The sequence below is a fragment of the Haemaphysalis longicornis genome, unplaced genomic scaffold (genome assembly GCF_048455015.1).
Source record: "Haemaphysalis longicornis isolate Haplotype H1 unplaced genomic scaffold, Haemaphysalis longicornis Haplotype H1 scaffold_240, whole genome shotgun sequence".
NCBI lineage: Eukaryota > Metazoa > Arthropoda > Arachnida > Ixodida > Ixodidae > Haemaphysalis > Haemaphysalis longicornis.
Genome location: NW_027526308.1, coordinates 167,031 through 194,818, shown reverse-complemented (window position 1 = coordinate 194,818; position 27,788 = coordinate 167,031). Strand labels below are relative to the sequence as shown.

Below are 27,788 nucleotides of genomic sequence, written 5' to 3'. Positions count from 1 at the left end.
AGCATCACATGACTGGGCAACCGGTTACGATTGAACGCCAGTAGTTGTAATTAATGCCTGCGACGTTAGTTTTAATCTTAAAAGCGATCTGACCAGCCATATCAGGTATAATCAAAGCTCGATATGTCGCGGTAAGCGTGCGCTGCGATGCGCGCGAGCCATATCGCCTTTCTTGCGCAATGTTTCCCGTGCACTTGTAATTTTCATGCAAACAGGTTTGAGTTAGTAATATAGGAATAAAATATGCTCTCTGCGTTAAAAATGTACGTTACTGTGGCAGCATTTAACAGTGATTTTTTTAGGGAAATTATTGATACCATTGCTCAGGGCATACTGGCTGTGCTGCGAGAAATATTGGATGCCTTGATTGTCAAAAGTAGTAAAAAAAATATGCTCTTGCATTGAAGTTGGGAGTTATGCAGAATACTCTACCAAGCTTCAAAGTAGCTCATTTTCAACCTTGTGGTATGCAAACTTTTGGCGATGAACACCTGCACTATGAGTACTAAGTTGCTGTGCCACGCAAGATAAAACATGAAAAAAAAAAGCCAAAAATGTTCAAATTTAAGTTAAAAAAATGCTTAACTTGTTGCCATGGTGACAACACTGCAAAAGGAGGTTGTCCAGTGCGATACAGCCAACCAACTAACCTACTTTGCATTGAAAGCCCATTGAAACCCATCTCCCCTCCGTTTGGTTTGCAAAGGGGGGTATGTACTCTTCACGGAGGAGCTGAAAATGATGTTTTCTGGAAAGAGAAAGGCTGAAAAGGCACTCCAATTTCAAGGCAAGGCCTTCCAGAAGCCCCATGTTCAAAAGGACATGAAAGGCTACAACCGTGACGACTTTTGATATGTGAAACCTATGTTGCAACTTCGGAAGCCGTTTTCTCAAAACAGTTTTTTTTGCCACCTGTGTCGCTTGTCCCAGGGATTTCTTCGTGACTGCTGGGTCTATTTTGATTCCGTTTCTTGCATTACATTCCTTGATGAACTGTTCAGGTCGTGACACTTTTAGTTTTCCAGATTTCTTTTTTGTGATTTTTTTATTCAAATAATCGTTCACAGTTGACATGCCTGTTGCACATTAACCTCTGAAAAAATGAAAACTAAAAAACATTGTGTTGTAAAAAAAAATTCTAAAACTGTCACGACCTCGTCCATTCATTTGAGAATGCAAAGCACTTCGAACAAGTTTTCTATCGTGTTTTATAAGCCGCTCAAGCTCGGTACAAGCGGAACAGAAAGAAAATTTCATACATAAAAAAGTTATCAAAATATTAACTTCAAATTTTTATGGTGTTATCACAGAAGCATTTCCAGTTGCTGTGCCAATTTTCATCAAAATCCACAAAGAAATAAAAAAGTTGATTTTGAAAGCCACGTCCCCCCTTAAGCTGGCAGCGTAAACATGACCGTGGCTCCTTCAAGTGTGTGCCTTACGAACATAAAGATGGGTGCACACTCGTGCCATGGAACACTTGTCTGTAAGGATGTGCTTCTCCGTCACAGGCAGTGTGCTTGCACTGATGTAGGATTTCTGCACTGCTGAACTTCTTTTGCATCTAGTTTTCTCTAATGACAGAATAAAAATGTGAAAAAGCACGTGTTGTGACTGTAGTGTAAAATATGCACACTGTTCACTTTATGCAAGAAAAGTTTTGCTGCATATGGGGGGAGGGGGTTAGTGGAAGAATGTGACAAGATAATCGTTTAATAAGTGCCATCGGGCATGTTTGGCAAGCTTTGCATTCTTTATTTGTTCAGATATTGCACAAGTGTGGCTGTCAATGCCTTTTCCGACTCTATGGATTCCTTGAGCATTTGATGTTCAGCCTTTCGGAAGTCAATCTCCCGCCGTCTGTGATGACCTGAAAATGTCTCAGGATGGCTCACATGCTACGGGGAACAGACGCCCCGATTGCAACCACTGTGCGGCGTGTGAAGTGGGCAAAGCGCAACGCAGTTGCAAGCAGTCCGAAAAACAACACCCGAATCGGAAAACCCCAACACGGCCCTCGGAGACACACAGACCAATCAACTGGAGAACCAAAGCACAAGACCCGGGACAAAATGTGGCACCAAAAAACAGCGTCTCAATGGAAGCACAGATCAAGGAGATCATACAGGAGCTGGGTCCTGCCTGGGGGCAGATGCCGACGTGGTGGATGTCGTAGTTTCAGACCCATTCGCCGAGCCCCTGATCGACAAATGGACTACCACATCGACCAGTACACCCCAACAATAGCGACATAACAAGGACGAACCGCCACACGCTCCAGTGTCTGGTGAGAGTGCTGGGCGGCCATGCCCACGGGTTTGTCGCCGGCAGAGAAGAAAGGAGGCCAGCTGATTCTCAGTGGGCTTCCCCAATATGAACGGAGCGAAAGGTGCACTGAAATGGGAAGAGCTGTGCAGATTGATGGGTGAATAAGAGTTCTCCCTGTACGCGGTTGCAGAAACCCACCTCTTTGATTTGGAAGACCGGCCAGTGGAAACGGGCTGGTCCAGGATGTGAACGCAAGGGCGGAGGCGTCGGGCTGCTGAGGCGCCGAGAACTACCGTGGATCTGCAGAGAGCGGAGCGAGTGCGTGGATCACCTGCGGGCTACAGGCGACTTGCTTGGCATACCTGCTGTCTGTGTAGTATACCTGTCAGTGCAAAACGCCCGACTAGAGCAGAATGCGGACCTAATTGCCTGTATTCTCAAGAGCGCCCGGTGGTATGCTACAGACAAGGAGCTAGCGATACTTGGCGACTTTAACGGCCACCTAGCAGAATTGGATGGGTACACGGACAGGAATGGGCACCGTGTCCTTCCACTTGTGGACCAGCTAAACCTGGAAATTGCCAATTTGAGTGCACATTGCGAGGGGCAGTACACGTGGTGCACGCGGGGTAGTGCAACGGCGATTGACTACGCGCTAGTGTCGCCTCGCCTTGCGGGCTTGCTGCGAGGCCTCAGCATAGACGAGGAGGGCGTGCACAGCCTGAGCAGCGACCACAACCGCCTCCGGCTAGACTTCCCCCCTCACACCAGGCGACCAAGTGACTGTGGCGACGCCAAGCGGCGCTTCCGAGTGTGGTCCAAAGAGTGCATGCGCACGCAAGAGAAAGTTACCTTCGAGAGGAAGGCTGATAATAAGCAGACAATTGTTGTTTGGGACGCGGGTTGTTCACTTGCACAGCTCAGCCGAGCAGGTGCGTGCGTCCCAACATTGGTGACCCGGAATTCAGACGCAGCCACCGGAGTGTTGAACCAGCCACAATATGGCTTCAACGTCCACGACCGACGCCCCTCCGACAGTCTCCTCAGTTGACGGTAAGCTGCCCCCCTTTTGGACTGCGGACCCTGCACTTTGGTTCATACAAGTGAAATCTCAGTTCGCAGCCAGACGCATCACCGCAGACCTTACAAAATACCACTACCACGGTGGAAGAATAAGAGGTGTCTCAACGGGGCTGGCTCGCCGCTTCGGTGGCGAGCACGCAGCCTGCTCGTGCTTTAGAGGAGCTCCGCAAGATGGCGCCACATATCCGGTGGCCTGCCGAACTGCATCGGAACGTAAAAAAGCTGTGACAACGACTCGTTTCATGGGTATGTTCAGCGGAATTGAGTGCCGTGTCTTTGTTCGAAGTGCCGAATGAAGTTCTGTGATGGGAAAAAAAGTGTTTCGTGCCCCGTTGCACGACAGGATATAAGTCCTGTCGCGAGAAGTTTTCCCTGTTTTCCGCACCGAAAGAAGAGAAACGACTGCAACCGACGGACCACGTGTGTGAAAGACATTTTGAGCCGCATCTTGTATCGAAAAAATGGACTGCCAAATATAAGGGACACGTCCTGATGAGCGTACCACGACGCGCGGAACTTTCAAAGGACGCTGTGCCAACAAAGTTTCCTGATTGCCCTGTGTACCTTTCTAAGACGACTAAAAGCAGGAAGCGATCTGCGGAACGACAGCCTCTCCAGCCCGTTCCACCAGCTAAAAAGAAGAATGCCGCGCCTGTAATGAAGGAGCTTCGCGAACAGCCGAATGATCTCCCTAGCCCAGACCACGGAGGATGTGGCTCCAGCTCACTTTTCGCGGCGCAGCCCGATGAAAGCGCGAATTTTGCAGGTGAGCGTGAGCAAAGTGGCCCCAGCTTTGTCAATGAAGGCTGTTTCCTCGCCCTTCGAAACGTTGTTGGATGGCCCACTGGAACCCTGCCTTCCATCGAAAACATGGGGTTTTCACAGGATTGAATTTGGCCAATCAAAAAGCGTCGTCTTTTCCCAGTTAAAGTGCGTGACAATCGCCGGTGAAGGTGCGTCAAATTCACCACATGTCGACTATCCAGGCACAACTGCGTCGTGTTCTTCGGGAGTCGCAAGCTTTGCATCATCATTGGTGGCACCAAGAATTGTGGAGATTGACGTGAGTATGAACATCAGGGCGGTGCTTCTAGGAAAGGCAGTGCTGACAGAAAAGATTCAGCATTCAGGCCCCATATCCACAGTTGATAATGTCAGAAATCTCCTGAAGCATGTAGAAGAAATTAGGCTCTGTGCTGGAGGGCCAAGTATGCTGGAGTATCCAGATGTGGAGCCAAAAAGTGCATTTGTTGACATGTATGACAAATGGCGACACAACAGCTGCCAAGTCATACTCAACACGGACTCATAAGCTTGCCAAAAATGCACCAGCCGTTCAGACACCTTGCGGATACACCAAAAAAGAAAACTAGAGAACAAATGCAAACGGAAGGCTCAGGGTTTGCGGGTTTGCGCACTTTGCCATGGCAACAAAACAAAGACAAGATAGCAGCCCTGCGACGTGCTAATTATGCTTTGAGGAGATCGAAAAGTCGCCTTCTCAAGAGGTTCAAGAACCTTTCTATAGAACTTAAGCAAGCTCGTCAATGCATTCAAATGATTTCCGAGGAAGAGCTTGATGTCAAACTCAGTCAAATTAATCTTCTAAGTGCACAACTAACCGCAGTCAAAGAGATGCAGCCAGATTTCAGAATAAGAAAAGCCGGCGTTACAAAGAAGACTGGCTTTTGATGTGCCTCCTATAGCACATTCGCAGCCCTGCAGCATACTCTTTCATTCGTGGCAATGATGTGCTTGTTGCGAAGGATTCAGTCTGAGAACGTGAAAAAGAAAGAAACCCCGCAGAAGTGGGAGAATGGACGAAGCAAAGCGCCCGCCGCCGCCACCGGGGGCTGTCAACTGGGACCACCGGCGGGGGCCGCGCGCGCGTCACATATGGTTGTTATTTCACCGGGGAACGTGGCCCCTTCTCCCTCGAAAGTAGGGACCGCAGCGGCGGGGAGCGGGGGGCAGTTGGTTCGTTGAAAGCATATAAGACGGAATGCTGTAACCTTCTGTGCTTCTACATAAAGAAATCCTGTTGTTTTCCTTTGCACTCGAACGAGTAGTGGTGTTTATTGAACGACGACAGCGACCGAAAGGATCTACACATATTCGCTACTACAGTGCTACCTTTACCATGTGTAACAACAATTCGGAGGTATTTGAGCTTGGTTAGGGCAAGATGCAGATTTGACAGCAGATTTTTCGCTGCCCTCAAGAAGAAGCTGGCTACTAAGAACGAGTTTCAGAGGCACGGTATCCTTGTATTTGATGAAATGCAAGTACGCAAGGAAGTGAGGGTGCATTCCAAGACAATGACCTATAGTGGCTACAGTGATTCTGGTGACATTGCAGGCAGCACCACTAATGACCTTGCCGACCACGGACTTGTTTTCACTTTTCGCGCGTTTGGAGACGATTACTCCCAACCAGTTGCAGCCTTTGGAAGCAAGCAAAGGGCCCACTAAGGGCACAACACTCGCCCAGCTGGTTCTGAAAGCGATTTTTCTCCTAGAGGAGGCTGGGGCCTTCGTGGATGCACTGGTGTGTGCCGGTGCAACCACAAATCACTCCATGCGGAGGGAGTTTGGGATGAGTGGCTCGCTGCAGCGCACAAGGCACTCCTTCATACACCCTGTAGACGACACACGTAGTGTTTATATCTTTTCAGATGCACCGCATCTCATGAAGTGTGTGCGTAATCGTCTGCATGCCCAAAAGGTGCTTTGTTTTAATGGTGAGCACGCTCATTGGGCCCATTACGATAGGCTATTTGTTGAGGATGGGAAGCAACCTGCCCACCTGCCTGTCTGCCCTAAGACAACTTTTGCACACATCAACCCTACAAACACCGAAAAGATGCGTGTGAAGCTGGCCACACAAATTTTTAGCCGAGGCGCAGCAGATGGCCTAGAATTCTACACGGCAAGGGGAACAGATGGCCTTCAAAATGTGAAAGGGACAGTGCTATTCACAAAAAAGTTCAATGACCTCTTTGACGCACCGAACAGGAACCATCCCAAGGAGGGCATTACGAACGGAAGCAAGGGTTTAAGGGTTCTTGCTTCCTTCCTGCATTGGCTAAATATGTGGGAAAAGGAGGCAGCATCAGGCAAGATAGCTCGAGCAAGCTTTTTAACCGACCAGACGGCTGAAGGCCTTCGTGTGACAGTCCTCTCAGCACTGGAGCTGTCGCGATTCCTCCTAAAAAGCTGCGGTTTTAAGTATGTTTTGACAGGACAGTTTAATCAGGATGTGCTAGAGCGGTTCTTTGGCATCATTCGCCATGTAGGCGGTCAGAATGGGCACCCTTCTATGCCCACTTTCCTTCAACTTTATAATATGTTGTCCTTCTATAGTCTGATGAAGCCACCGAAATTTGGAAATTGCGAACTTCAGGGTAGCCAGGAACGCTGTGCACTAACACTGACAGACCTAAAGCTTGCTTTCCAAGAAGCTAGTGCACAGAGGACAAAGCTCCAGGAGCTGAAACAAAAACTACATGGATTAGTTTCAGCAGAAGTGGAGTGCGAGGATGTCCCAGGCACTTCTGACTGCATCGTTTATTACCTTGCAGGATTCATGCGTAGGAAACTTCTTCGCAACATGGTCTGCCTCGTATGTCAAGAAGGCCTTGTTGAAGAAACTGAAGTGCACAAACAACCGGAAGGAGCTCTTGTTTCGTGCAAAACCAGAGGTGGCCTTCTGCACCCGAAACGTCATATCTTCCACTTTCTTCAAGCCGCACAAGCCCACTTTCATAAGCATGAGGCTGACAAGAATGTGTATGAACTCACTGTCAAGAGTGTGCTTGAAGAGCAGAAATTTTCATTTCCTTGTCCGAACCACAAAGAAATCATGGCTACCTTGCTACATGGTTACGATGCCATGAGAATGAGGCAGTTTTGCAAGCAGAGGCTACTTCAAATGAAGAACACAGCCCAGCAACTGCGCAAGCTTGCGAAGCTGACGTAATTTGATGGATTTTACTGTGTGCAATTGCTGAAGCAGTGTTCGTTGCACACCTGTTTTCCACGAAAAGGGGAAGGACATGCGTAGAAGTTCTTGTGTTAACACAAGAACTTCTACGCATGTCGTTTCTCTACGCATGTCCTTCCCCTCCGTGTATATAAACACGCGAAGCATGCCGAGGAATTTTATACTCGGCAGACTGTACGGAGGCTACGTTTCCGTTAAGGCACCATGATCACGTACGCCTATAGTAGATATGAGGACGACAAGCGTTTCGCGATTGTAGAGGTGGACGACATTAAGGGATTTAACCCGGAAGATGACTTTGAAGGCACCTTCTACAGCACCAAATGGACCGACGATTCCGGCGCGTCAGACTACTACCGGTCCAGGATTCTTCTGGTAGCGGGTGAGTGGGTGCTGTTAAAGTGTTACTCCTTATTTGCTATCCCTATCGTCAGTACGGCATTCAAAGTTCACTTCTAGATGCTGGCCACGTGCTGCATGCTTTCTGCACTGAGCGGCATGTATGAACTGCGCTGCTTGCTCTTTGTGCATTGTGTGCCCATGCACAGATGTAAAACAAGGGTTCGCAGTTTTCTAGGAGATACAATCACTGTAGTGCAGCCGGTGAACGAGGGTTATTTGAGCAGCGTAACAAAATATCAGTGATCTTTGTTGCGCAGATTTTCGGACTGCGTGATTAATCGGCTATCACCGTCCTAGCAAGTCTGTAAACGCATATACATTTCACTACACACGGTCGTGTGACGTCGGAGTGCCAAAGCATGGCCTAGAACATTGTGAACTCAGTTTCGTGACTGAAGCTGGTGATTGCGACGATGACGACATGCACGGACAAGAGTTGGCTGGCGAATTGACAGGTACAAGCTTTAGAGAAGCCGTACAAGCGAGTGGTGCTTACGAGCGAGCGAAAGAAACGGCAAGCCTCTATTCTTGTTTTTTTTAAGTTCCCACATTGCAGAAATAAATTGTTTTCGTCAAAGCGGCACTGCTTTCGTTGTTTTTGCGTATCACGATGCCCTTGTTTGCGCCGTGAGACGGTAGCGACGGCAAGCAAGTGGTATAGCGATTTCATGAAGCCCGATTTTGTTGCCGACCTTCCCGAGTACGTTGGCAGCGAGCGAGTAGTATGGTGATTTTACGAAGACTAACATGACATGACGCCCGTCTTAATTGCACGTGGCAACACTAAACGTGCACATACCAAATGCAAAAAAAAAAAAAAAGACGACTACATTTGGCGGAGCGGGCAAAAAGCAAGTTGCCAACATTGCAGGTCTAGATAAGGGGGTAATTTAACGACGTCAGTTAGATGCCAGCCCATTTTCGTGGCTTTCCTCCCTTTTGCGCTTTCACGGCTGTTATGCTTTTTTTCCCACCGGTTCCACGAAAAACGTATGAACAGGGTCCAACAGGGTCCACTTTGGCTGATGCGTGCCATGGCAGAAGAGAAGGATTATGGCAAGACATCCGTAAAACTGAGCAACAATTCAGGAACCCAACGAAGTGAAGAGAAAAAAGTGTTATTTGGAAATACCTTATGAAGACAACACCACCGATGACGCAGTGCCCGACATGCGGTGCAAAACTTCAACTGCCTACAGCCCCAATTACTATGCTTGCCAACCATCTGAAGCAGCATCTGGTCGCTGTTGAAGAGTACCGGGAGATGGCTGCAAGTGCGCCTGGGACAGATCAATCAATGTTAGTGTGCTGTGCTGAGCCAGTGTTGGAAAAGAAGACTCCAGCTCTACATAACAAGATGGCTGCCATGGTAAAACTGTGGGTTTCAAGAACAGGCTGTCCCACACTACCACCTATCACCATGCACTACATTTTCACGCGCTTGTTCCGCGCTTGTATGACGACACATGGAAGAAGGTGAAGGCTGAACTCCACAGTGGTTTTGAAGGAGGAACAACAGCTGTCGCCTTTGCCATCGATATGTGGACATTGTGCGCCAACGCAAGCTACGTGAGCTTCACTTGCCACTTTGTGACACCCACTTTTCAAATGGAGCGATTCCCACCCAACACTCGCTACATGGCTGCCAGCCACAGCGCCGGGAAGATGGCAGAATTGCTTGGTGAGATGTGCAACGAGTGGGAGACACCCGACGACTGGCAAAAGCACATCGCAACAGATAATGGACATAACATCTGTGCTGCGGTCAGGAGGCTCTCCTGGGCTGAGCGTTCCTGCATCGCTCACACCCTGCAGCAGCTAGCTATCAATGACTTGGCAATATCCTGCACACAAGCTTCTCTTGATCGTTTGTGCAAAAAGGCTAGGCACACTGCTGGCCATGTGGCAAACAATGACAGCTAAACTGAGAAATTAGCTGCAATTGATGTTCTTGTTCTGTCTAAAGTCCACCTATCTAGTGTCATTCAGAGTCTGTGAGGCTGATGCCATCAGAGGAATCAACTGTGGGTGTAGTTAAACCCAAAGATTTTGCTGCATTTGCGAGTGTGCACGAAAGCAGGCATCTTTTTCCCCAGCTCAACTACAAAGCTTTCACGTTTTCACGTGCAGTTTAAACGCCACCTCTACAAGGAAGAAAGATGTACTCTGCAGTGCACACGGAAAAAAAAAACTGCAGCCTCTAAACTAAACTGAATGTCACGAAGTGTTTGAAAGCACCGTGGGAAGTTTTGGAATCAACCTTTCGATGCACTGTTATTGGGTAACAACACTCCACGGGCCCAGTGGGGAAAGCAATAATCCAAATCCTCATTTCAGGCGGAGACGCACATGCCAAAACCCCTGCCAACTGCACACGTAACAAACCAAGCATCCAAACACAAACCCACCGGCCATCTAAGGCAGCGCATCACAGCCAGTTCAGCTCATTCTAATCTACACAAACACAAGAAAACCAACCCTCTGTACAACTTGCACGAGCACTTTCCCTCACCCTACGTGGCTACACCGCCCCAACCCAACTGACCACCCCACAGGACGTAGCTTTTGCTTTCAACCAGGCAACCCTGACCCACGTCATCATGGGCTGTGCTCGCACATCCCAGCCCTCCTACCTCTTTCCTCTCCCCTTCCCCTTTCCAAACTGTGGGTGAACCTGATAACTGGCGTTGACCTGGACGCGCAGGAACTACTAGTCGCCAGATCGTCACTCATGCTGCCAAACTGATGAAACCTGCCCATTTCTCTACTAAACAAGGTTCTCTACTACAACCACTACCACCACCCTAGTCCAATGGACCCAGAGCAGTCCGATCCCCCCCCTACGCCAGCAGCAGCACCTGACCAGCCAGTCCTTCGGCCACTCCACCGGCCGGCACGATGAACTCGGCCGCCTCATGCCTCGGCCCCACGTGGGCCACGTTCCGGTTGCTGTCCAGGAGCTGCTCCAGGCCCCACAGGCCCACGTGCCTGCTCTTCCCCTGGCTGCCACAGACAAACACCGCCGCGTCCGCACCACCCAGGGCCAGGGGGAGGAGAAGCTCCCTCGGGCTGCCTGATGCGGGGAGGCCGTCCTTGACGTGGTACAGTCGCTCGCACTCACAGTCCTGCTCCAGCAGGGACTCCAAGGGGGGCTCCAGCAGGCAGGACGACCCCACAACCAGGCAGATCCCTGGAAGGGCAGACCAGGCACTTTGAATGCCAGAGCCCCGACTCAAAGGAGTCCGAAGGAATTCATTCCCATTTCAACAGACTTGGTAAACGCAGCCTGTGATGACAAACTTTGTCCCATTCCGTGTACCGCCTCCTTCCCCTCTCACCTATGCTCTCTAAGCACTCTGTGACCACTTTGGACTTGGGTTTAACGAAACCCTGAGTAGACTCTGTGATCAAGACACTGGGTCACTGCAAAGGAAGAGTTTGTAGTGGCAGAATACAGCTCATTCATCGTGCGCTGTTGTTGGGCTTGCTGCCTGGCCACGATTCTGCTGCCTTGGAAAAGTCTGGAATGTGAGACGAGAGACAAGACAGCAACAGAGCACACTATGCAGGCATTACTGCACCATGCACGTGCACACGGTCTTAAAAGAATTAGAAGTTCAGAGTCTAAAACTTTGCAGCGGTAGTGATTTCACCACAAGGCAAGCTGTGGTGGAGGGTTACAGGTTACTTTGGGCCGCCCACCAATTATTTCAAGATCTGTGATACTCGTAAAGAGAGAAGACAGGAAATTAGTCTGTACTTTCTGTTCACTCTCAATGACCTTACTAATAAGAAAACCGAAAAAGCGTGCCGAAAAGTCTTTTTGCCCTTCAAAATAAAAAAGCATGCCCTCACGGCGTGATGATACCATCCCAGCTTGCCGACGCTTTGCCTGTCGGCCCCTGCCCTGTGCTTGCAACGTGAGAACTTTGTCCCCACTTCTTACCCCCCCCCCCCCTCCGACAGTCCAATGTTACCCTGGCCAGCCCAAGACCCAGATACCCAGCTCAACCTGGTGACCTGAGCAAGGACAGCCAGTGGAAGCCAAGGAGTCACAGACTGGGGATGCCTTTCATGCGGCGAGGCCCATAACATCAGCCTCGGCTCGATGAATACAAAAGTTATTCTCTCCCTCTCTTACCTGCAAGCATACTCACCCCACAAGACTTCCAGAAGAGCACGCTATGCCCGATATAACGTATAAAAAGACTCGGGACTGAAATTGAGGCATGCACGTGGTGATAAACCTGCCTGGTTGGCAAACTAGCCTGGCCAGTGCGCGGTGTCAATGCCTTCTCGTTAAGAAAGCCTTATCGTGATCTCAACAAATGTGAATGTCAACGAAATTACTGTTACCCTGGTGTCCTGTATAGAAAGGGCAGAAACGTTACAGGTCGGGTTCGTACAAGCTTGAAAAGCAAAAATTCAAGGGCTTTCAAGGACCATAAAACACATTTTCAAGGTCCCCATCAAACGTTTTATATGGGATTATGTATAACTTTTCCAACACAATGCAAGTGTTCTATTTTGCACAATACCTAAGCACATTGGTGCACATTTAGATAGTTGCTAAGGGGTTCGTAAATGCTTCCCCAGCTTTATTTTTTATTTCATGGCTGGTATTTAGGGGTTTTTCTTTTTCCTTTGTGTTTGCTGAGGCTGTTTGATTTCAAAACTTAGTTCATGTTGCCTGCATCTCCTGCTTTGTCAGCAAGAGCATCAGCTAAAATTAAATATCCGGAAGTGTTGCTGCAAGGCAGGATGAACAATGTACACGTTCACCATTTGCACGTAAAAGCAAATGCAGATGGAGCGTATGAGGCATGCAAGGAGCGAGCGTCCACAGACTAGATGGAAGATGCAAGATAGAGAACAGAAGCTGCCTTTCACTGGATTGCATCGTGACATGGATTGGATTGACAAGTGCCTGCTCCCAATGTTTCCTTGTAATATTGAAAATCCACCAAACTTGCATTTTCACGCAATACACGGAAACGTGATTGTTACAATGCTTCTTTACATTTGTTAGCTCCTAAAATCCACGACAATCTCTTTAAATTGTTGTGAAAAGACGGGGCCATTGATTCTCTCTGGAAAAATCAAGGGTTTTCAAGGACCATTTAATAAAAACTCCAGGACTTTCCAGGCCTTAAAATTGACACATCTAAATTCAAGGGTTTTCAAGGTTTTTAAGGACCTGTGCGAACCCTGCAGGTAGAGAACAGAAAGGTACACTTTCAGCATCATTTCATTAAAAAATAGGGTGTGTGAGTACGTAGCTGGGCTTTCATATCCATAGTGTTGACCAGGGCAGTCTGAAGCAATTATCGGGATGTGAAAAGAGAGGCAGAGGGCTGCGCTGTCCTGATGCCAAGGAGAAAGGAAGACATGCCCAAAAGCACTTTGCTCGTGCTGCTTAACCGCATGTCACCAGTGCATTGCGGGAAAGCCTGTCGGCCCTACAGGACGAAGCCAGCGCGTGTTTGCAGTGGTCGACCGTATGCACTTAAAGTGCAACATATCCACTGCCCAACTAGTTTTAACTCATTCCGAAGAATATATTTCACCTCCATGTTTGTGGGCCATTCTTCATTTTGCACAAGGCTCACCTAACTTCACGCATCTGAGTCCACCGAAACAACACTCCATTTACGCCTCCACGCTTTGAAACACTTCCGAAATGTGCGTTTAAAGTTTTCAAATACCGCTATCCAACTCAGGGACGAAGCAAATATCATTGTATTTGCTTCTATATTTCAAAGTTTGGAATATTCTCACACCCCTAATAGATAGGGTCAATGGGCATGTAGTTATGTGGACCTTGTCAGTTCACTATAAAAAGCTGTTTACTAAATCCAAGCACGGTGTGTTAAGGTTTAACAGTAAACAGCGCACACTTAATTTCCGTTGAAAAAATGCAGCATTCCTAACATGCCCCTAACCTCCCAACACCTGCTATATCGTAAAAACTATCGCACCACTTCACTTGAACCAGCAATGGCGGCTCTTACGCAATTGCTCTCCACATTGACGACTTCAGTGCGCTAATTAATTAACGCTTGGCCACTGAAAGGTCAAGCATCATGTGGCACTGGTGATCAATAAAGGTACACAACTCCACACACGGAAAATCTCTGCAGTTTCATCATACCAGGCTAGACTAACTCAACTTACACCTGAACAGTGTGATCTCATTCTGGGCTAAAGCAAAACAATAATAATAATAATAATAATAACAACAATAATAGCAATAACAATAATAATATTAATAAATAAAAATAACAAATAGGGAGAACCTTTCGCTGATTGGAAGTTGAGAGCTTTATTCCACAAACAACTGTTTGTGACAGAACCCGAGAGGGTAATTGCGATTACTATAAATATATAGGAGGAACCACATTCAATGCAACTCTGGCCTTCGGAGAGATTTTGCAATGAGATCAACTTGCGTGCATTTTTGGAAACCAATTTCTCCCCATAAAGGACAGAGTCAAAACAAAAGCGAGTGGCTTTTGTGGCACATATCCTTGAAGTGTAACTTGTTTGTTTGTTTGTTAGGAAAAAAATAAAATGTGATGCTTCCAATTCGTTCTTTTTCCAAAAATTGCTCACATAGCTACGTATTTCGTATTTTTTTAAACTAGCAAAAACCAAGAATATGCAACGCGGAGGCAGCAATTTCATTACACAACAGGGCCCCATAGTGAGCTGCTCCACATGCACCATGCAAGTGTGCCCAACAGTGACCCACATGCTGTGGGAGTTCCCTGGCTACCGGGACCTCCGTGCCCAGTACCTGCCACCGCACATCAGCACTCTGCATCAATGGACCACCCCCAATAACAACAGCCGCGACACCCTGCTCTCCCTCTGGGCGTTCGCTCACGAAGCAGGCATCGATCGCCGCATGTGATTGCAAATGTATAACATGTACACGCATGTGTGTACGCACTTCTTTCTCTTCTTTCTTTGTTTCTGTCTTTTCTCCGACACCCTTCTTCCCCTCCTATTAGGCCAAAGAGCCATTCCACAATAAAGACTTTTCATTCATTCATGTTACCAATGCCTTTTTCACCCTAATGACTGCTGAGGTGCTCTTCACCAGACATTTCTGTTCATATTTAAGCGGCTACAACTCCCCAGGACAGGAACGAGCTGAGGTTCCACGTTTCCCACAATTTGGGCGAAATTTGTAAAGAAGAAGCGAAGCATCCCCTACCATGGAGGACGGCCCAGTGCGCTGTGTGGCCGGACTTGAGGCACGGCTCAAAGTTCCCATCCGAGTCATAGCTGGGGGGGCACGGTCAGGAAACCAAGCAGAATTTGACATAACAATTGCCTGTACGATAGAAGGACGCAGTGTGACCAAAAACACTGTGCAGTCGTCTATGCAGGACTGCCGCTTTGTACAAACCAGAGTGCACCAGAGAGCAGAGTCGTCGAAATGCCCACACAGCAAACGCCAAGAAAGCAAAGCCAAGAATGGGCCCAATCATTTAATTTAATCAGTCTCCTCGAGATGGACGAGGTCGGGCGCACGATTTGAAAATTACCCCATTGCGGCATTAAACACGATGCAATGGCAAGAGCTTGAAATAAAGCCCAGCAGAGCAACATGCCTCTTTTACAGGCTACAGAGTGAGCTTTGGTTTCCGGGTGGTGGTGCATTCACGCTCCCTTGCTCTCTCCAGTTTTCAAGCAAAGCTTGTGGTACTGGCTGACCTGTGTCACCGTTGGTGTTGCTGCTGGTGTCATGTGCAAAAATACCCCCCTTCCCAATGGACTTCACGAGGGATTGGTTTGTGGTTTCACAGGGTCAGACAAGCTTTGCAAGCACCTTCATTCCCAGTAGAGGAGGGGTCGGTTTTGTCTTTCCCAAATTTCAACAACATTTTATGCAGAGAGTGAATGTTGGTTCCTTCACATCCTTTCCCCGCTCTGACCGCTGTACAACAATCAAACACAGCCAACACCAGACAACTGTGTGACCTCGGCAACGTAACCTAAGGGCACTCAATTCCTGCATCATAAACCTCATTCCGGTTTACCCGAGCATCGCCATACTTCGGGTAGCTCCAGCCTTTTCAGCCCCCCACCTGACATGGCAGGGGCAATTAGCGAGGGTGGAGGGATGGGGCCAGGGTTTGTGTTTGGTGGGGGGCCCTGACTACAGGCTTCTCAAAAATCTAGCGCGGAGGCAGAATTAGGGAATTAAAGCGCATTATTCCTGTCACCCCAAGTTTCTCGACCGCTCTATCGGCAGCAACTCGTCACAACACAGCATCTGCAATTGGTTCTGCACAGGAGACAGCCTGTCCTCTACTGAGAATGATCTATGATCCACCGGCAGAAGTGCTGTTACTAGTGCCCTCTCGTTAATAATCACACTAATCAAGTGGGTAATCAAGTTGCTTCGCCGCAGGGCAGGAAGGCTTTAAATCTCTTTGACTTATTATTTGAGACAGCCGTGCTCTTATTCTCGATTTTCCCCAAAGATGCACGATTGAGAAAGCACTCCTGCGCTGTCCACACCACACTGCTCAGAACTATTGTGGACTGGGAGATTGAGAAGACCACTTGCACCACCAAGTTACCACTGAGTACCGTGCTATCACCTTTCAGTACCGTGCAGTGGGACAAGGAGGACTCAGTGGACTTCAACGGGAACCTGCTTCGGTGTTTGCGAGCTCTGGCAAACGCTACCTTCAAAACGACTTCCACTGGGGTACGATGCATTCAGCTTAGCTTCGTTTGCTTACTCTCTGCTGCACCCCTGCAAAGCTGCTATGGTTTCACCCAATCAAATAAACCTGGCCCCTTCCCATCATCCCACCCACGTCACCAATGTTTTCACCGAGCAGTGAATCAGAAAGTGCTCATTCCCCCCAGATTGGCCGCGTAAAGCATCACTTACCCGCATGCAGAACCCCACAGTTACGTTACACTGATTCAGGTGTGGAGCACGGGCCCCGTCAATAAACCCAGAATTTTATTACCCCCTCCCCCCCCCCCCCTTCCCTTGAAAACAATTCCAGGGGAACAAGAGCATATAACAACCACGACAGATGGTTAGTGCCTACCCCAACCACGACACAGAGATCCGGCGCACAATAGGTACGGATTGGGGAGCACTCCCAAACAATGAAAAGTAAGCTGCCTCTCTCGCTCAAAAGAAAGAAAGAAAGAAAAAAACTAAAACCAGTGCATATAGTGTCGGTGATGACATGTGGAGCTGAAACTTGGCGCCATACAGAACTGGAAAGCAAACTTAGGTCAGCTCAACAGGCCATGGAACGAATAATGTAACGAGTACAACCCTCAGGGACAACACACGACAGACCTGGATCAGAGAACAAACTAGACCTGATGATATCGCACTTCAAATAAAGAAAAACAAATGGGCTTGGGCTGGCCTTGTGGTGAGATGCACTGACAACTGGTGGCAATGGAGATAACACAGTGGCTACCAAGAGGGGGGTCTCGAGGAAGGGGAAGGCCAATAAGACGATGGGGGATGAAATACGCAACTTCGGCGGCCAGCAGTGCATTCGAACAGCGCAGGGCCAGAGCGGTTGGAGGTCAGTGGGAAAGGAGGCCTTCACATGAGAATGGGCCTAAGTAGGCTGTTGTTGATGATGATGATTGTTGCCCCCCCCTTTCAATGAGTCAAAAGCAAGCATGCAGAGCTGATTCCTTGGAGACAGCCACCATGCGTGACAAAATTCCTTACTTGCATGTGCCACGTACAAGACATTCCATTTGACCACCGCCAATGCTCTCACTTCTCCACAGTGGCATAAAAGACGTTTGTTTTCTCTCTCTCTATCTTTCTCCCTAACCTTCCAAAGTTCACAGCACTTTCGACAGAGGTAGGGAAGTGCCTTTTCCACACCACAAAATTAAACCTTCAATGTCTTTCTTTTCCTTCTGGAAAGCGGCAGTAAAATCCAGGTCCAGTGAAGCTGAAACCTCGTGGTGAAATTTGAGTTTCACTTGAAGGCCAACCCTACCCTTAACGGGACATCAAAGGCTAAATCTGCGCAACTTCTTGATGTAGCTGGGAAAATTACAGCTTTCACACCTCTTTCAGCTTTCGTAGGCTTCAAACGATGCTTCATTTGTTTACAAACAACAAATTACAGTTTGCTTTTTTCTTTACATTTCCCTCAGATTCCATTCTGATGTAAAAAGAAAGAAAGAAAAAAAAAACACATCTTAAAGTTTGTCAACTAGCGCTGAACACGCGCGAACAACCTGACAAAGCACTCAGAACTGCCACTACCCATGCTTACGATGATTTGTTCTGTATCTGCCCATTTATGCCAGCCAGCACAGGAGATGAGTGGACGCTAATTTCAGACTCCTCCCCCTTTCCAGAAAAACAACACGCATAAAGAAAATGCGAGCTAAGTGAGAAAATTTCACTTTCATGCCTGACAGCAAATGGCAAAAAAAGCGGCCTTCTCAGCAGCTAAACCATTCAAAGCAAGCCTGCCAAGCACAAACACCACAGCACCAGAAGTTGACGGGCCGAGTGCTGCGGAATTCACGGCTGAAAGGATACGGCACGAGCACAGGCTTCCCACGGATCAAGTGGCCGACGATCTCCGCTCTGTGGCCATCGCGAACGAGCCTGGCCTGGCAGCCTCCCAGGCAGGTCTCGGCCAAGGTCTTCATGTGCCCAGCTGCAAGAGGGAAGGCAGGCGCAGCTGTGAAGCCTGCAAGTGGGCTTTCACATTGCGAGTTAACTGACCCAGCCGTGAACTGGCATTGTGTGTTTTAATGCATAGCATTCTCTGCCGAGTACCCCCATAGCCGGGACTATGTAACGCCCTGCATTTCGACAAAAATGCAAATATTGTGGAAGTTCCACTTGTAATCATTATAATAGTATAACTTGAGATAACTGGTTGCTCGAAATTTTGAAACACTAAAAAATACCAAAAATATAAAAAAAAATTACACAAAAGGGCCAAGCGTGTAATGCCCTGCATTACCCCAATAATGCAGGTTTCGCGAAAGTTCCACCTAATCATTACGATAGTGCAAATGAGATAATTGGTCGAAAGAAGATTTGAAACTTAAAAGAAAAAAAAGAGAAAAATCTAAAAAATTACAAAAAATGGCAAACCGCGAATGCCCTGCATTTTCACGATAATGCAGATTTCGTGAAAGTTGCAAATGTAATCGTTATAACAGCGTAAATGGAGATAATTGGTCATACAGGATTAAGAAAACAAAAAATTTGGCAGCAAACAACTCAGACTCAAGACAAGTGGCATAAGAATGGTACGCATTAGTAGACAATTCTCTAAATTTGTGCAGAATTTTTCTTGTGGACACAAGGTGGTGCCACACTACAACGGCAATCAACATCGCCAAGATGGCCACAGGTTTCTCGGAGGAGTGAATCGCTTCACTGCAGAACTGCATACATGTCTAACCCCTCCCCAGTTTTCATTTCGGTGAAGTTGCTTTCCTTTTCGCCAGTGCCGACCCCTCTTTCACAACTGTTTTTGCCGGTGTCTTTCACGTTTAAGCATAGGCGGTTGCTGGGTTATATGTGCGCATACAGGGAGTGGAGGGAGCAAGTGCAGGCGAGGCTATATGTTTCATGCCGTCACCGATGACACGAATGTATTGTGCTGGCTTACATGCAGACGTCAAACAGCCGAATGCAACCTGTCTTCGCTGGTCGAGCTGACTGGGATTGGGTGGGTTCACAGACAGTGAGATGCCTCCAATGCAGCGGAGCGAGACACACGGCCCCGTTTGTCCGCTAGAACAACGCTCGAGTCCTTCCAAGTTTCAGCCAGCTAAGTGGTTTTACGAGGCACGCTCAATCACAAATTACGAACAAACACGGTTTGTTTCATACACTGCATCGGCTGCGTCCAGCTTTGCAGCTCACCCATCCTCACAGAATGGAAAGGCAGTAATTTTTTATTTCTTTTCTACAAAAGCGGGCATGTGCCATCCCTGTTCTTGGTGTGAAACAAAACAGACCCCAAAATGCGACCCTTCTGCAGTTTCAGTGCGAACAGAGGAGCAGTTTCCTCAGGAAAGGTTTTTGAAGATGCCCATTTACCCATGTAACCCCTTGCATAAGCAGACAATGAGTGCGAGAAGAGGTAGTGGCACTTGCATTAATTTTTGTAAACCCTATGACCATTGCCCTATGACCCTACGAAATTGAAGCAAGGCTTAACAAAGCTGTGCTGAGAGAACGCGCATAAGATTGTTTGCAAACTGGACAGTGCCCCTAAAACGGTGCTCAGCAGGGCCTCCTCCCATACACTTGTTTCACATCTGTGGATGCCTGCCTCACTCTTTGTCCCAGAAATACACTTGGACGTCAGAGCTCCACCAGTGATGTTTCATTATTCACAATTTGTGACATTAAACATCATTTCTCAGCTTTGGGCATTTTGACCTTTCATCAGCAACCACTGCCACTGCAACTGGTAGTATGTTTCCTTTCAAGGAAGTGCAACGCAATAACAGAGCCCAATGCGTTTCAACAGTCAAGTGTTCTTTAAAGCCAACAGAAAAGGATTTTGTGCCAGAGGACAGCCAAGCAGAGCATTTTGTTTCTCTGTTGTGCAAGCATTTCCCTTAACCAAGTCGAACAGTGGTATTTGCATGCTTGGCACACGCCTTCGTAAAATTCCACCCAACTGGTCAACACAAGCACCACTTTTCATGTGCACTGTGTGATTAAAGGGACACTGAAGTGAATTTGTCAAGCTCCCGTTTTTGCTTGCACTGCGTAGACTGGTTCAAATTAGCACACTTTTCATCGTTTATCCGGTTGACAAATCGGTAATTATTTTACAAAGCGCGAAAGAAGAAAAACTACCATGCGCGGTTTGCGGCGGCCGCACCAGCTAAGGCTGTGACGTTGAGAAGAGGGGCGCCGTGATTGGACAATGCCCAAGGTTAGCAATCACACAAGTTTCGGTTTCGGTTTCGGTTCTGTAAAACATAACCAATGGCGTTGTTGGATGGGCATTCTCAATATCTCAGTAATCATCGTACCGCGCTTCTGCCATGTTGTCGGCTGTAAAATGCACAAGATAAGCCTCCCAGGACGGCTTGTAGTCGTAGCATTCACTAGCCGAGACCTACGCAGTGCATGAACGCCCTCCGCGTACCCGCAGACGCCCAAATGTCATGCGCTTTTCCCCCATATTTGGAGCTTGCCTCACTCATGCCTGTATCGTAAAAAGCGTGTTCGCACCAGGCCAAGGGTCTGTTCATTCTGGCCTGTGCCCACTGCCTGCAAGCAGTCGGTGCTTATGGCAACAGCACGCCAACGAGAACTCGCTAGCGCGCCAGTGCCAGCCTGCGCGCGTTTCGTGAACTAGTTCGTGTAGCCATGCACGTTACGGCCCAAAAAAAGGTGAACTCAATATAGAAAACATCGGCGGAAAACAAAAAAGTTAACTTACAAAAAAAAAAAAAAAAGCACGTACCTGCGGGGATTCGACCTCGTAACTTGCAAAACATTCGCGGCGCCATACCGATGCCTCAGACCACTGAGCCACGGAGCGGGACGCGGAGGCCTTGCTAATATAGGGTATATATTGTACAACCGGTTTACACTTTTATTTAGTTTTGGCATTTCAAGCAGCTTAGGTAACTATTTGTTGTACTGCGATCGTGCAGTAAGTGTCGCCCGAGTTGCCACAGTAGCTCACGTCTAGCAATTGCATTTCGTAGACGGAAAAGCGTTCGCAGATGCATAGTCGTACTGCTGACCGCTGTGCTTGTTCGCCCAGCGCAAAAAAGTGCTTCCCGCGCCCTAGTTTTACGCTGTACGGTAAAATCAGTTGATTTTATTTCCTTAGTACCTATATTGACTTCGCTGACTCTTCTCCCGCCTTCAAGAGGCCTTATATTTTCCTACTGGCGTACCAGTCAGCGAAGCGTCGCATGTGCGCTTGTGCAGCGCTTGTGTGAAGCGACCTTGACTTGGAGCTAGATACAGTGTACAAACAAACCAAGTAAAGAAAGGCACATTCTTCCATTCACAAACGTGTCCTGGCTTCGTTTCAACTAAGCGAACGAATTGCGACCAAGCAATTTTTTTTAACCTCCTTGATTGCGACGACCCGCTCGCAATCAAGGAGGTTAAAAAAAATTGCTTGGTCGCAATTCGTTCGCTTAGTTGAAACGAAGCCAGGACACGTTTGTGAATGGAAGAATGTGCCTTTCTTTACTTGGTTTGTTTGTACACTGTATCTAGGTCGGCGGCCGGCGGACGAAACGCTGGCCCGACTGACTCTGTTGGCCGGGGAGCCGTGCAGTAGCGCAGCCGTGGCGCAGCCAATTGCCAGCTCATCCCCTCCTGACGTCACACGAAAACGCCACAGAAAATGGGCGAGCGTAAAGAGAGGAGGACAGCGTTTTCGAATTAGTTTTTCTACTAAATAAAAGCGCGTAAACGCGCCTAGAGTGGTCGAAACATGGCCTGGGGACTCCGGACTACAATTTGCGCTAGTAATCCCGCAATGTTTACATATCACTTCAGTGTCCCTTTAAAGACGCTCTTGTGGTTTGAAAACCTTCTAGTTGTACTTCCAGGAACGTGCTGCCCCAGCACAACAAGCAGGGAGCTAGATGAGATGCTTTTTTATGAACTTTCACAGCTTGGCTCGGCTTGTGTTAGCAGTAATTTGAGCTTTTTGGCGAACAGTGGATGCACGCAATGTATACATGCATTAAAGGCACACACATACGAGTTTGGGAACGTGTTAGCCACCGTGTCAGCGGAGAGTACCGTAACTGGGGTTCACTCTTTGGGTTTGCAAAAAGGCCTGCACCTTGGCCGACCAGAGTAAGAACTCTCCCAACCTGAGAACATCTCCCCTTTCTTGGTGAACCGAAGCGACTTGGCCGCTTCGAAAAGTGCCTCGACACTCACTGGGTGGCCGTCCCGGGGCAGCAGTTGAGAGGCCACGCTGAGAGCGACCAGCCCGCATCTGCAACAGGTAAGGCAGAGGAGGTCGGTGTTTGCCACCTGGCAAAATGACACGTGAACCAATAAGGAAATTACAAAGTACCACCAGGATGCCCTTCTGGTTCTGGTTGGGGGTGGTCAGTTTGTTCACAGTACGTGGACAGTGAGTGCAAGCTGAACTCCCGACCTTCCGAATGAATGCAAAAGGTCAGCCAATAACTAAGTGACAACTCTTACTGATCAAAAGGTGTACTACGAGTCATCAACAAACCCCGCTGTCTACTGTTGCGTCCAGATGTTAAAATTGCCTTCATTAAAATTACAAACAAAGTTGCAACCAACGCTAGAGTTACATCCAGACAAAACACTTTTTCAATGAAATACAAGGTGGTAACACGCATTTATTTTATATACAAGGGATACAAAGATGCCATGTTACGCTTTAGCAAATTTCGGTATCTAGGGGAGAGGGATTAGGTAATGGGAGTTGGGGAAAAAGTACGATACATCCAATGGGGTATGAACTTAAAGGGGTCCTGAAATACCTTCCGCCGATGCATGGATGTACATGTACCCAAATAAAGCAATGTATTTGCAATCTCCTCCCGTAAGAATTTTGTTAAAGTGATGAGTATTAGCTGAGAAATCGTAAATCAAAAACCGCGCATTATCATCGCTCCGTGTTTCCTCCTCCTTTCGACTTACTCTCCGCTGTTGACGGCGAGCGAGCCTTCCCTCCCATGATGCTGCGCTCCTCAGCGGTGACGTACTTCCGCTATTGCGCTGCTCATACTACCGTCTGCTACGGGCAAGCTTTGTTGACACCATGAATCCCGCACTCCGCTAAAGGCTGGAAAAGTGCACGAAAAATCTGGCCGCATGTGTGCGGCGGCCTGGCCTTGCCCTTTCGCGGTGTATGTTGCTGCAGTTGCAATCGGCGGCAAACTCGCAGCCGCACGGGGAGGTGTGTGCGCTCGTTCTCTTTAATGCACTGTGCAGTGGTTATCCAAAAAGCGCCGTATCAGATGTGGCCCCGCTGGTGCCGGGTCTTATTTTGCGGCGGTGGTAATTCCTGCCGGCGGCATGTAAAAAAGGCATTTTAAACCGATATAGGACCCGTGCACAAAACGCTTCAATCATGTGACCAGTTCAGCTTGGGGCGACGCGTGGTGGAGAGCGGCAACGTTGGCAAAATATGCTCCGCCGCGGCTCTAAGCTTTCTAGCGCTAAAGCGAGCGCCATTTCTTTGACAATCTCAAACATCGGTTGCCTTGGCAACAAGGCACAAAGCACTCTAGAAGTCAGTTACGGTTCCGTGATCCCGGTTCAGCTTGGGGCCCCACTTTGCGACATGTGGGCACTGCAGGCTTACCACTCACTCCCATTGGGAAGTGCGAGATGCCTTTGGCATTACAGGAGGCGATGGTGTGTGTGTTGTGGACGCCTTTGTTTCACGATGAAATGCGACGTTGTGCTTCTGCGGGTGGATAGTGCTTCCCATGGTCTGGATTATCTTTCTCGAGCGACGTACGACTCAACCTCGCATGGGGTATGTGCAGTGTGCGTGGCTAAAAGCCATCGGCTTGTGCGCCAGAGTTAAGTGACTTGCTGTTCGTCCCCGCCAACCGCGTGCGAGGTGAGTGCCGAATTGACGAGGGGCAGGAGGAGGCAACCCATCGTCTGTCAATCGCGGTTCAGACTTGCAACGCATGTTGTGACGTTGTGTTTGTTAGAAACGCATCTCTGGATTGTTTTGAAGTTGAATAAAATGTATGCGTCAAACCCGGGCATTCGGCTAAGGGCGTTCTCTGCGATTGCACGAAAGAAGTGCCACGGGGCTTCAACGATTTCTTTATGGAACGTACTCAGGTAAAAGAATATCCTTGTCCTGTTATGGCCGTGTTGCATTCAATACGAACGGTTAAGCGTTTGTTTTACACTTGTTTCGTTTGTTGTAAAATGCCCAAGCACTCCGGCACTCCGCTGGCAGATCAGCCGGTGAGCCGACGCTGGGCAGACGACTCATCTCTTTGCCGGAAGTGCGTGAAAAAGCCGCCCAATAGCAGGATGTCTAGCTCATGACGAACATCTGGGAATTGATGATGTAGACATGTGAAGATGGCGGCGTCCGAAAACATGAAGGGAAGGGTGAGAAAAAAACGACAAACTTTGCAACAAAAGTGTGAGCTTTCCACTGCGCGTAAAAGATTAATACTTGGCACAGGTGACGTTGACGACCCAATCTAACGGTTGCGCTAGTTCATTTAGTGTGCTCAAAATGCCTTTCAGGGCCCCTTTAAAGGAAATGGTGAAGGCCAGAGTTCTCAACGAAGTTTCGTAGAGCGGCGAGCAGGCGCCGTTCTTTGCTCTGATTGGAATGACTGATAAAGGCAATCATTAAGGCTAGGTGGGATTGCCAATCCTACGTTTTTGAAGGCTTGTTGGCGACACTCGGCAAAGCGAGGGCAGTCCTACAGGATGTGTGCAATGTCATTATTGGATGAGCACCGTGAACACTCGGGGTCATCTAGACTGCCGTATCCTGTGTACCGCGAAAGTGTGGTGGTCTTGCCGATCCAGTTCTCATCCTGTGGACGATAGTGTGCCATTTCCTGGGCCAATGCTGAGGATACAAAATAATCAAGAAACACATTTTGGTTTGTGCAGCTTTCACTTGATGGTGCTAGCTGTCTAGCAAGCAAGAATTTCATTTTTCATTTCAGTGAAGAAGTGATGCATCTCTAAAATAAGCAAATTAAGCTGTTGGGAACATTTGTATATATTTCTAACACTTTTCGTATTGGTGCACGATGGTTCTTAAGCACGTGGACCATGAAGTGGCAAGTCCCATAGGAACGTTAACAGGCGAGTCCCCCTTAAAGACACTACTGTAGCCCCAAAACAAAAGGATCAGCCTGTCTGGGACATCATTGAATCGTTCCATATTAGAACGAGTGAGCACAAGTGAGTGAGCGCTGTGTCCGCATTACTAATAAACAGGGAATTCGATTTCTCGTCTGGTAGCAGAACGTAATCAGTTTTCGTGTGTAGTGCACTGCTGTTGGAATTGCAGGCAGCGTTTTAAAATGCAACTGCCCCCTTTCATTGCAACGTGTGACCACATCACTGTTCAGGTTCTCGTATAAACATGTGTTACTTCCCAACGAACTTTCACTTGCGAGTTCAGCTGCCCTTCCTCCTCCCGCCTGCAGTCCTCATATACTTCACGCTGTTCTGCACATCTTGAACACAAAAACTGTTAACAACAGTGCTCGAACATGTGGCCATCAATGCATCCAGCACAACCTGCTGATAGCTACCGGTGTTAGGAGCGAGATTATGAAACAACATTGTGGCTCCCAGGCATGTGCAAGCCATTGTTTGTTTGCTTTCTTGGCAGGCAGTGACCGTCTTGGCCATGTTTGGGGGCATCGAAGTAAAAGAAGCGAACTCGAGAATACCATTGTCGATGATTTCTCTCAAAATGATGCACAAAGTGTCGCATGTTTGCACATGCGTGCTAAAACCTAAGAGCGCTGATTGTAATCGTCTGTGTCAAAGAACCGCACCAAATGCGAGATCAAGGCTGCACTGACTATCGGACCAAGAGAATTTCGAAAACAGGCATTTGCCGCTGTCGTGGGGAGGGGTTGTTTATGCCAAACCTTGCCTCCCCGAAACAAAGAAGCATCTGCAGTATCTTTCACATGCCTCAAAGAAGCATCTGCAATATCTTTCAGATGCCTAGCTGCCACAATGACATCCACTAATTTTGCTGGTCATGCTGCACACATCAAAGGCCACACATTTGCGCATTGTTGATAACTGCTTTGACTTCTGCACTTAAACCAGCTAGCCCAACTCGCCATCTTTCCACAACAACGTAACCAAATCTTTGGAGCCTCTGGCCCTTACAGTTGATGGGCTGCTCATATACGTTTCAGCACACTATGACAGTAATTCGAGGGGTGCTATGCCACCTGTAATGGTCTAGACTAGTGGGCGGCAGCTGCAAGTTCAACATCGCGCTGTATCAGCCTTTCGTTTTTTATTTTGAGAAATTTTACGATCGCTTTCATTTGTGCTTCTTGGTTGCTCCGGTTTTCTGGGTAGCATTCAATAATTGGCCAACTGCACAAAGTTAGGCTTTACAATTACATTACGTGGTCACAAACCCTGGCTTCACTCCACGTTTTTCGTGACTACAAATGCTTGACGACACTGCATTCTTTGAACACTGTATTCTCCGACATTCATTGTAGCATTACATAGCGGCATGACAGTGGGGTTTCGATTACTCTTATAATTGGTTAGAATGGTTAAGTGGGGTTACGTTAAGTAATTTGCAAGCATAGCTCTTATTCTTTGATTTTCGATAGCATCCCTTAACGGGATCCTACTAGTCTTGCGTTTATTTAAGTACGATCGGTAACATTCAATATTATACTTGTGTTGGGTTCCGTGACTGCAGCGCAATCTCAGCTATGTTCAACTGCGCTTTAGACGGATGTCATAATCCGGCCTACACCGATCGCTTGAGAATAACTTCACTGCACCCGATAGCTACTCTTATGTTCGGGCGTAGCGCTAGCCACAGCGTAAACACGTGCGCAGACTTACTGTGGCCCGCTTTGGAGCACTGGCTTTAACGACGACACTTTCGACACCACGACGGCACCGAGATGGCCCGCTGTCATCCACTGGAATCGACGTTGGAGCACGTTGCGAACCGACGTCTCGGAGTTGTCCAAGCTGTTCCCGATTGGGTGCTCGTTAGCTTGTTTGCGAGCTGGTTGTAAGGGTGGAGGTGGTGGTGGCGGAGGAACAAGCCCAGGTGTTTCCATGGTCTAAAGCGGCACCAGCCAAATGAAAAACACTCCTCGAACGAACAATTTCTACAGCACAAGAGTAGCGCGCTTGCTTGCCGTTTACGTGTTTGTTTTGTTTTTCTTTTCGCTGTCTATGATGATGTTTCTGGCGATGGCAAAGCCAATAAAACCCTGACTTAAAGCTCCCGCTAAAACAACCATACCTGGATTCACAAAACTTTATATTCTAGTTAAAAATATTT

General features: G+C 48.0%; 1 protein-coding gene across 1 annotated transcript; it reads right to left on the bottom strand.

Annotated features, from left to right (window-relative positions):
- Positions 1-101: 101 nt before the first annotated feature.
- On the bottom strand, positions 102-27,667 carry LOC144172575 (actin maturation protease-like). The gene is made up of 5 exons (XM_077701241.1): positions 27,338-27,667; positions 22,612-22,739; positions 18,320-18,440; positions 14,975-15,045; positions 102-10,945 (listed from the first exon to the last, which is right to left on the bottom strand). The coding sequence occupies exons 1-5, from the start codon at positions 27,559-27,561 to the stop codon at positions 10,596-10,598; spliced, it is 894 nt and encodes a 297-aa protein (XP_077557367.1). The 5' UTR covers positions 27,562-27,667; the 3' UTR covers positions 102-10,595.
- Between the last annotated feature and the right edge of the window lie 121 nt (positions 27,668-27,788).

Bases quoted from the DNA above. Each gene is read 5' to 3' on its own strand.
- LOC144172575 (XM_077701241.1), bottom strand. From the start codon at position 27,561: ATGGAAACACCTGGGCTTGTTCCTCCGCCACCACCACCTCCACCCTTA. The intron at 22,740-27,337 runs GTAAGTCTGCGC...TACCTGTTGCAG, and splicing joins GTGCTCCAAAGCGGGCCACA to ATGCGGGCTGGTCGCTCTCA. The intron at 10,946-14,974 runs GTAGGGGATGCT...CTGCCCTTCCAG, and splicing joins GCACTGGGCCGTCCTCCATG to GGATCTGCCTGGTTGTGGGG.